This window comes from Megalops cyprinoides, chromosome 22, assembly GCF_013368585.1.
Source record: "Megalops cyprinoides isolate fMegCyp1 chromosome 22, fMegCyp1.pri, whole genome shotgun sequence".
Taxonomy (NCBI): Eukaryota; Metazoa; Chordata; class Actinopteri; order Elopiformes; family Megalopidae; genus Megalops; species Megalops cyprinoides.
Window position 1 is genome coordinate 5,168,854 of NC_050604.1, and position 10,622 is coordinate 5,179,475.

The window sequence follows — 10,622 nt, forward strand, 5'->3', positions numbered from 1 at the left end:
TAGGGGGAAGCTTTTCAGTGTTACACCCGGGAAACTAAAACTTCCTGTTGTTAAAAAAAAAAAAAAAGATCACGTGATATCCACAAGTATCAGAGTGTTGTTTCCCCTTCAGTGTACTGCACTAAGGAGAGAGGACGCACGGTGCTGCTCGCCGTGCGGTTTATGGGACCTTTTAAAATTATACTACCTGTGAGAACAGTAGATGTGTTAATTGCCTGCCTGCATGGAAATTAGAGGAAAATTTGCACTCCACTTGTAATCTAAAATGTGCTGATATATAAATCAGGATAAATCATAATATTTTAATCTGTGTTTAATTGAAAAGGCTGAAATGTAAACACTACCATAAACATTGGCAATATTTAACAATTCTCATTTCTGATTAAAAAAAAAAAACGTATTTATGTGCAAATGACAAGGACATCGTCCATCCACAAAACCAATCTATTCCCTATCAGAGAACAGACAGCATCAAATTTTTTCACTGCATTAATTTTGCCAAACAGATGTCTCTGTTGCAAGATGGGCTGTGGTTCTATGGATCTGGCGGACATTTTGCAATCTACAGAACCGTTGAATCCCATTACCAAGAGAGTCCCAGTACCAGGTTTAACGGACATCCATGCCTTGTGTGTACACACGATCTTAATTCTAGAGCTTTCACATAATGTAAGTATTTTTAAAAGATTAGGTTTGTTTACGCGTTGCATTTTTCACTTTGCACTGCGGAGGTTTGCGCGGCAATCTCTTTAAAGCGTCCCCATAAAGCTTCAGGAATGCAAGTGACGTTAGTTCATTAGGTAATTGATAGTTACGAACCCACTACCGGAGCAATTGCTTAACTTTTCCATATCTGCCTGCGTTTGACATGTGACAAATCCCTTCAAATGAAACCTATTATTTTCGTATATAGAAAGAGAGACAGATAATCATGGCTATTTATGAATTAATTATTTGACTTGTTAGACAGGGCTACTGTCTGGTATTATGGGAAGGTTGTCCATTGTCCATCTTGTAAGACACAGTGCTCGAGCACAGGAATCATGCTTTTAGATAATTCTTCTCACTCAAGAGCTGTTCATCCATTGGAAAAAGTCACTGAATTGCAAAGAAATAATGCAACATTGTAGTTGCATTTTGTGATTGTTTTTTCTTTAGTTGGACTTTTTGGACTGAATCCATATTAATGGGATTAGACATGCCTATGAAGAACTCAGTGGTGTTTCTTAGACTGGATTATAATGTTTTGGAGGTTTAGTGAGACACACTTGAAATCTGCTTACAATCACCAGTTTGGCTTATTTCAGAGGTGACCAGAGGCCTCTCGCTAACACCACTGCAGGCATGTTTCTCCCACATGGCATTTCAACACGCCCATAATGGACACTTACAGCACTGGCCACAGCCTTTGGACTGAAAGAACATCAATACTATACACAGACAGACAATAGACATGTAACTCAATGTAGTTGAGATGCTGGGTAGGCCACTGCAGTTCTGTCCCTGCTATTAACTGTAACAGTTATCCTGATTGGCTTTAGTAAATGTATTAAGCTGTACACACGGATGATGTGTCAAATATGTACTGTGAAGGGCACCCTGGGTGAGAATATCTCCAAAGCCAATTAGTCTTTTGCTGTGTTTTAGTGAAGGAGTGATCTGGGCCAAATTCTTTATGTGCACCTGAGAGTTGTGATAAACCATTTAGCTCTGGAGTATAGTATTGTCCAGTTGATGTGTTGCCTGCCAGATTGAGTCTACTTTCAACAACATGCTTCAGATGGTATTGATTCTTACCATTGTCGGTTTTACATATAAGTACAGCTTGTAATAATATGAAAATTTTAGCAGATTGACAGATAATAACACAGTTTTAAAATTTTGAACAACAGTTGCAGAACAACTGCTTTTTACATCAAATTCCCTTTAAGTGAAGTGCTGTTTTAGGAAATGTGTATTCTGAAATCCCAGTCTTCTCCTCACAAGCTCAAAACACTACTGACTTCTCATCCTGCATGCTAAGAGTGAATGATGTCATCTTTATCAAAGGGAAGGGTTTCACGAACGAGAGAAAAGCTTGATTAACCTTCCTCCAGAACAATGCTAAGGACTTTGAGGGCTTCACATAATTGTTGAATTCCGAACAGTGATACTGAATCACCCAATGCAGGCTTACTGTACTGGAAAAAAAAAAAAACTCAGAATACACAGTCGGGGGTCACAGTCAGGGCCCAGCACTCTTTATCCACCTCCTTCATTCAGGCTGGAGGGGGTTGATGGGAGAGAGGGAAGCTGGGCAGTTTCCCCAGGACGGTTGTCCTAAAAGTTTGGAGTCTATTTGCAAATACTCTTGTCACCTCACCAAAGGCATTGAAAAAAAGCTCAACTGTTTTCTGTGAACTGGACTTCTCTAGGCTGGGGGGATGGGGGGGGGATTTGTGTCCTCGCAGTGAAAAGGCTCCATGTGACAACTAATCCCCTCTTGTGATCGCCTTCATGGGCTGTTGAAGAACAACCGGCCCTCTCTTCTACTGACGAGGGAAGGAGGGAATGTACATGAAAATACTAATCCCCCCCACCAACCATCCCCTACCTTCTGGAGCCCCCAGCTCGCTGAGTGTGCCCCAGAGGGAAACCCATTCTCAGTCTTCCCTTGAAACGTGGGGCTCCCATTTACTGCATGGGCTGTGCCTTTACCCACCGCCTGTTGTCAAAGGTTGACGATCATCCAGTGTTTCCCTTTGGAATCTTCTTGTCTTGGCTATGGAGACAGCAGTGCTCAACGCGACCAGCGAGACCCAGCACACAACCCACTCCGCGTTCACCCAGACGGAGCACAACATTGTGGCAGCCTACCTGATCACTGCGGGTGAGAGTGACATGTGTCTGGGGCAGGGTGCACTTGTTAACTAGCCGTACGGTGGGCATTTGATTGTCTGCGTGACATATGAGCAAGGGATCAAGGACAATAGCTTTGAACTTCAGTCAAAATGTAGCTGCTTCTCATTTCTTGTTTGAAAAGAACCCAGGTAACACTGTTCTTTTCTACCATGTTGTTTTGGATCGGTTTGTCATATAGCACAGTGTAAAAAAGCTCTCATGTAAGTATTAACCCTTCATGTAAGTATTTGTAAATATTTATGGATAATTAAAGGATTAGGGCTGACTTTGCTTATTATTCTGTTATAAGCTGTTACAAACCTGTATGAATGATTATAGATCATAGCAAGGATCATGAGGCAGCATGTAGGTTTTACATAATCTAACTGGAAGTACACTGAAAGATAAAGTGGGAACAATTTTTTTCCTTCAACTTGGAACTTGGAACAGGTGACAGGCTGTCTATTTCTAAGAAATTCTTAAATCTTCACAGTAAGGACAGGGCTGTAAAATATGTTTGAAATGCTTCTAGCCTTTTTAGGTGAGCTAAGGAAACAAGAGAGAAAAACCATAAAGAAAAAGAAACCCTCCTGGCCTTATGCAAACCTTAGGAGTCATAGAAGGTCATGGAGGATTTTGAAAATATTCTATGATTTCAGCAGTACAAGACTTTTACTTTGGCAGATGCCATGTAGTCAGAGGGCTGCAATCAAAAGCTTGAAACCTTCACCTGTCCAAACTTCAATCTAAATTTAAACGTGAATTTTGAAGTAAATTTTGTCCAAAAACCAGTCCCTTTACTCCTACACTTCTATAACTAACCTGTTTCCTCTAGGTGCAATACCGTCCGCTGAGATTGTGATATTGTGTCCGCTGCTGGTTGCCAATGTTCAGATAATAATAATAGTGTTGATATGAGTTTTTCCCTTGGCCTAGCCTGAAATATCATGACTAAATTTTGATGTGGACTCACTTTTAGCACAACTGCAATATAACCAAGAGGTTCCTGTTTTTCCATGTCACATTCTTATCAAGCAGCAGCTGAGTGATTGCCTATAAGGGTCTTGTGACTTGGTGCAAACAAGGGCATTGTGGGTGAGACAGACTAATATAAGGAGATACTGACAGCACAATGTCTTCAGTTTGGATACCTTATAATTCTAGACCTGCTGTAATTATACCATGAAGACAGACATCCGTATTACCAGTTATTGTGGGACATGAGGTCCAGCATTCATTTAAAAACAGTCTGCAAATGTCAGCCCAGGACTTCATCTCCCATCTACCCCTGAGGGCAGTAGCATGCACCTTTTTCCCTTTTGCTCTGTTTACAGTGAACTGTTTTCACACTGCAGTCTCATTAAACTGCCATACAAAGAAAAACCACTGCAACGCTGTTGTGAGGCACTGTTTCTATTTACAATCTCAAAATATCATTATACTTTTGTTACTAAAAACATAATGTGAGTATGTGTGTCGCGCTGAGTGCCCAGTGTCCCCTCCACAGGGGTCATCAGCTTGGCCAGCAACATTGTCGTCCTGCTAATGTTTGTCAAGTTCAGGGAGCTCCGCAATGCCACCAATGCCATCATCATCAACCTGGCCTTCACCGACATCGGCGTCGCCGGCATCGGATACCCCATGTCAGCGGCCTCCGACCTCCATGGCAGCTGGAAGTTCGGCTACACCGGATGCCAGGTTTGTGGGGCGGGGGCTGGCGCCATGGTAACGAACAGAGGAGGAGAATGAGGCATCATGGACCCCATAGTGCGCAGAGCTACTGTGTCCTGTCAAGCACCAGACTAATCAAAAGACTCTTCACAGCAAAACACTGTGATTGGTCAGTCAGTGATAGCCTTGATAGAATTTAGGGTTCAGGGGCTTCAGACTCCCACCATGCTGTGAGGAAGTCCGTTACAACAGTGTGGCAGCAGTGTGATGTAGTGGTAATGAGTAGGGCTCATAACCGAAAGGTTGCCAGTTCAATTCCCCGCTAGGGCACTGCTTTTGTACCCTAGGGCAAGTTACCTAACCCAGAATTGCCTCAGTAAAATATCCAGCTGTTTAAATTGATAATAAATAAAATTGTAGCCTATGTAAGTCAGTCTCGATAAGAGCTTCTGCTAAATGGCAATAATAATAATAATAATAATTAAACAATAAGAAATGCTATTTCAGAGTGTTTGGAAGGATTTGGATAAACATTTACCAGGAACGTGGACAATCCCAGGGCTAGATGAGGGCAAGCTACACGTGAGGGTAGTCTAGGTGCTGTGTGAGCTTGTGAGACACGCAGGGACCACGTGTGGCCCCGTTTCACACGGGGCCCTTGTTATGCAAGGCATCAGACGTCCCTTACGCCAATTTGGCTTGGAACAAATCCCTCGTTTAACGTGCAGGAGATCAGCATCTCTGGTTTTCCCCAATGGGTTGCATTCCACGTCAGAGCTGATTTTGTAACGGAAGCTTTTGGAAATGAATGAATCTCTGCACGCTTGTTACAGCTTAGGCTCAGGAAACTGAAGTTGACTGTTTAAATGACTGAAGAATTCCTCTACACAGCTAATGATCCAGATTGATTTAATCTATGCTTAGGGCTGGGTACTTTCAGCTGAAATCCTTTTACATCAGCAAACTTGAGAATTTAAGATAAAAGCATATGGCAAGATTGTTTCTTATGTAAAATTTAAGAAACAAAATATTCATACATTTATATTTGGGATTATTTGTGTAGGTCTGTCTGGATAAAAGTGTCTGCTAAATGACAAAATCTATTTACATTCACTGGTTGTCCATGACACTAGATTTTGGAATCACAATAAAAGTGCTCTCTCCATGTAGTTATAGTAAGGAAACTATTCACAGTAACAGAGGAGTTAGCATACAATTTTATCGTTTTTCCTTCTCCATAAACACGTGTCCAGTGAGAGGAAAGACAGAGACCAAAGCAGCTGTTCTTGGAGCTAATTATTTACTTTCCACCACCAGATATATGCAGCGCTGAACATCTTCTTTGGAATGGCGAGTATTGGATTGCTGACAGTGGTGGCCATTGACCGTTATCTGTCCATCTGCAGACCTGACATAGGTACTTTTGTGTGCCACTAAACTGTAGCATTTTGTTAACTGTGTACAGTGTCTTAACAACAAGGCAATATTAGAGAACTATTCAGAAGGGTTGATGTGTTAGCATTTGGCTGATTTAGATTTGCCACTAGTCCAAATTTGATCAACTTCAAATACTGTGGGGAAAAAAGATAATTCCATTACTAATTAAATCACAAAGCTGGGAAATATATTAAAGTAATCCCTGAAAAAGACTGTCATGGGCAGCAGGAAGCCTCTTTTTTAAGTGGTAAATTGAAGTGGTCATTTTTATTTAATATGTGTTTAGTATGGAATATATTTTGTTTTAACTCATAATAAAATAAAATGATGGTCATGGTTCTGACACTGGAAATGCTGCCCCCTGCTGTCTGATTCTGACAGCTACAACAGGGTGAGAAATACAGTGCCTCTTGTCTCCCTACAGGGCAGAAGATGACCACGCGGTCCTACACGATGCTGATTCTGACTGCATGGGTCAACGCTCTGTTCTGGTCCTCCATGCCTGTGGTGGGCTGGGCCAGCTATGCCCCCGACCCAACCGGAGCCACCTGCACCATCAACTGGAGGAACAACGACGCGTGAGTCCTCTCACCATGACATCATTCGTTCCCTTAGCAGACCAATGGCTGTCCTCCAAGACACATCACACATCACGTTGCACATTGTCATATTTACACAAAATACTTACATAATATCCATCCAAGCAGCCATTCAATATATTTATTCAAGCAGTACAAGTTCCTTGCTTAAGGATCATCAGCAGTGCCCAGCCCAGGTTTTGAACCTACAAGCTTCCGGTTACAAGACCAGTTGTTTCATTTACCAAAATATTGTGAATGTTCTCCTATATTCGCTCTTTGGAATAGTTTTTTTTTTCATGGAAGCAACATAAAATGAGATTAATCAAACTTGCATAAACCATGGATCTGTTTGTATATTTGAGTGGAGATGTTCATAAATCCTAGTTGTTCTGAATTTACAAATACATGCAAATGATTTAGCATTAAGTTAAATATGTGTATTCATATTAGGGAGAAAATGTGTTTAATTATTCTAGTTTTGAAAACAGTAGCTGCGTAGCTGTGTCACTTCTGCCTGGAATTCTGCTGGAATTCTAAATGACGTGTCCGGCTCTCAGGTCGTTCATCTCCTTCACCATGTCGGTGATAGCCGTCAACTTCGTCATCCCCCTATCCGTTATGTTCTACTGCTACTACAACGTGTCCGTGACCATGCGGAGGTACAAGGCCAGCAACTGCCTGGACAACATCAACATGGACTGGTCAGACCAGATGGACGTCACCAAGGTAACCCCCGGTCCTGTTGCCATCGCTGACCATGACACCGGCCCCCAGGTCACAGGATGTGGTTGGCCTGATTAAACCAAAACATACTCTGTTGTACATATTTATTTCTTTTTGTGTTTATTGAATGAACCACAACATATAGAAGGATGATTATGTGGTAATAATTAAGACACATTAACTATTAATGGAAAAGTACCATTTGGTATGAGACCAGCACTGGCCAATCTTATGCAGGGATGGAAACAGTAACTGGCAGTCATTTCTTCATATTGGTGTATGTCTTTTATTCCCTGGATGATAGATGTCGGTGGTGATGATCGTGATGTTCCTGGTGGCCTGGTCGCCATACTCCATTGTGTGCCTCTGGGCCTCCTTCGGCGACCCCAAAAAGATCTCGGCCCCCATGGCCATCATCGCGCCCCTCTTTGCCAAGTCCTCCACCTTCTACAACCCCTGCATATACGTCATTGCCAACAAGAAGTAAGCCCTTCTTCAGAACCCTACTTTCCAAAATTCGTACGACCATGAAGGACCTGGTCTCCTATCAGTACTGTTACATCACTGAATAATCAATACTGTTACAACAGTGCTTAGTCAAGATGATCATGAAGGACCTGGTATTCCATCAGTACTGTTACATCAGTGACTAATCAACACTGTTACAAAGGTACTTAGTCTATATGGCCATGCAGGACCTGGTCCCCTATCAGTACTCAGTACAGTTACATGTGCACAGTATTCAGGAAATGGTCCTTAGTCTGGTTACAGTCACATTCCAAATAATATGTTTGCATGTACCATGAAATACACACAGGGCTAATGTTCCTGTAATCAGTTTGCTGATTAAGGCCTGTAAATGACAGGTGTGAATCTTCTTATTCAGGAGAAGAGCTTGCACTCCCTTTCGCATTATTTTGTTTTATTTTCTTAGCCCTTTTCAAAGTATCTTATTGTGAACAACTGCCCTCTTGTCACTGCAGAAAGGTGAGCTTTTTTGTTAGCCTTGACAGCTAAGTTGAAATTGAATTATAACCCAATATTTCTTGAAAAACATTGAACGTATTCATATGTAACCTCATTAATTGAATACTCCAATTAAAGTGCTTAGATTTAAATATTCAGTGTAGGAGAGGAATATCATACATTTTCTTCTTCGGGCTTTTCTTAACCGGAATAGTGATTTATTCATGTTACAGTTACCAGAATAAGGTGTTTATGTCATTGTTGGAATACATGGATATTCAGGTTAACACTTGAATAGTACTGTGCCTGTAAACATGCTCAGTGTTTTTCTAACCTGGGACCATACATGGACCTTACCCTAGCTGAGTTCTCAGCCAATCAGGTTTTACTGAGACATGAACTGAATACTGACCTGGATCAGGCATGACTCATCAAGTATCAGTTCATAGCTCTTCATTACACAACTAGTTACAATAGCAAGAACAAATCAAAAGTTGGTCCACAGAGCTTATGTTTAAATGTAGGAGCTCATATAAATGGCTTTTTTGTAAATCATTCTGGTCATTAGCTGCAGTCAAAGCAACTTCAACAAATCAGAGCTAATCAGTAAAATAATGTGAGTAAAAAGTTCCTCAGTAGAGCCTGGAACAGGTGATTGAAAAACTTGGTCATGACTAATGTTAATTCTGAGAGCTACGCTGGTTTGAGCTCACCTGAGCTCTAATTGTAAGAGCTAAAGGAGATGAGTGACTGCATATGACAAGGAACAGCTTCAACAAGTTAGGGCTAATGCACGGTGAGCAATGAGCCCTTCAGTGGAAACTGAAAAACATGTCAGTGATTAATATTAATTCTGAGACCTGCCCTGACATTGTTCAAGGGACAAATATAAACAAATTGACTAAACAGCTGTACTTTATTAGATAAAACACACCTTTAAACAGCATGTTGATTTCACAGACAATTTAATATTTCAAAAAAACTAAATGTATATAGAGGTATCAGAGATGTCAAATAAAGATCAACTGTGAGTTATCATCTCAGTTGTAATTTATTGTTATTTGGCTGGAATGAAAACCTGCACCCACAATGCCTGCCTAGAGCCAGGTTTGAGAAGCTCTGCTTTATCTAAAAACCATCTGGTGTACAGCAGGCACAGGCTGCTGTACGCACACAACTTTGCATTAGCTGATAAATTATCACTTTACATGGATTGAAGGAGGGCCCTCAGTGATGACTGCCCGCTTTCAGTCATCATGCTTTCACAGGTGTCCTGTTTTTAACACTTTCCACTCTGGAATTCCATTATCAATTTGTTTTTAATTTATGAATTATTGGACTTTCGGGGTAAGCAATTCTCATGTAATCTCTTTTGATCTTTTCCAAACAAGCCCATTTGTGTGTTCGTTGGGTGTGTGCGATCGTAACGTCTCATTTTCTCTCTGGGGTGGCGTTTAGGTTCAGGAGAGCCATCACCGGAATGCTGAGGTGCCAGACCAGACAGCGGATCACCATCAACAACCAGGTTCCCATGACCGTTTCCCAGCTGCCTCTTACACAGTGACAGTGACGAAAACGTTCCACGAAAAGACCACTGTTTGTACCTCCACTGTTGAAATCAAAGGGCGGTATTCTATTTTACATAATAACAACTATAGCATCTGACTGCACTGCTGACTTAAAGGACACAAAACAACCTCAGAAAATACTGTACATTGTTCTTCATTATGTCAGTTCTAATAAGTGACATCATATTCACCGCATCCAAATATGACTACTAGTGTCATTTTGAAGTGAGGCATTTTGTTTCAGTTAGGGTGTAATTTATCTTAGAGATCGTAGCTTTGTCTATTTGCTATGTGTAGCACACTGAAGAACCAGCTGAATCTAACCCTAAAGCGCTTTGTTCTTAAATTTTGTGTCACAAATTCAATCTAGTTTTTTTTTCTATGTCATATGACAACCTTGATGGTTGATACTGAACCTTGATGGTTGAAGTGAAAATAATTGTGTACTACTTTAAAAGTTACCTAAACTTAAGAACAAAGCATATTGTAGTCATACATTTTAGCCTGTGCTTAGACCTTACCTTGTTTACTGTGTAAATTCTCTTTTTTTGCTATCACTGTATGTAAGCTGTACAGGTCATGTCAGGTCATAAAGTACAATAAAAGTAATTGGTTCAGACTCGTAAGTGGTATAATAAAAGAAATTACATCTCTGTCTGTAAGATGCTAATCAATGATTATTTCTTCAGCCATTCTAACTTCCACTTTTCACTTTTTTTCATTATACTGCAAACTCACAATGCAGTATTTTTGAAACATCTGATCTGGAATATCATTATGCTATTGCCAAGACTAA

The 10,622-nt window shown here is 40.8% G+C and overlaps 1 protein-coding gene across 1 annotated transcript; it reads left to right on the top strand.

Moving 5' to 3' along the window:
- Positions 1-2,643: 2,643 nt before the first annotated feature.
- Positions 2,644-10,013, top strand: rrh (retinal pigment epithelium-derived rhodopsin homolog). Its single transcript, XM_036517419.1, has 7 exons — positions 2,644-2,869; positions 4,388-4,578; positions 5,869-5,968; positions 6,413-6,566; positions 7,127-7,295; positions 7,597-7,775; positions 9,717-10,013. Exons 1-7 carry the CDS (start codon positions 2,764-2,766, stop codon positions 9,820-9,822), a joined length of 1,005 nt encoding a protein of 334 aa, XP_036373312.1. The 5' UTR covers positions 2,644-2,763; the 3' UTR covers positions 9,823-10,013.
- Positions 10,014-10,622: the final 609 nt, after the last annotated feature.

What these genes read in the sequence shown, in the direction of transcription:
- rrh (XM_036517419.1), top strand. Translation starts at nt 2,764, where the DNA reads ATGGAGACAGCAGTGCTCAACGCGACCAGCGAGACCCAGCACACAACC. An exon ending in TCGGCTACACCGGATGCCAG is followed by an intron (nt 4,579 to 5,868) that starts GTTTGTGGGGCG and finishes TTCCACCACCAG; the next exon opens with ATATATGCAGCGCTGAACAT. An exon ending in ACCAGATGGACGTCACCAAG is followed by an intron (nt 7,296 to 7,596) that starts GTAACCCCCGGT and finishes CCTGGATGATAG; the next exon opens with ATGTCGGTGGTGATGATCGT.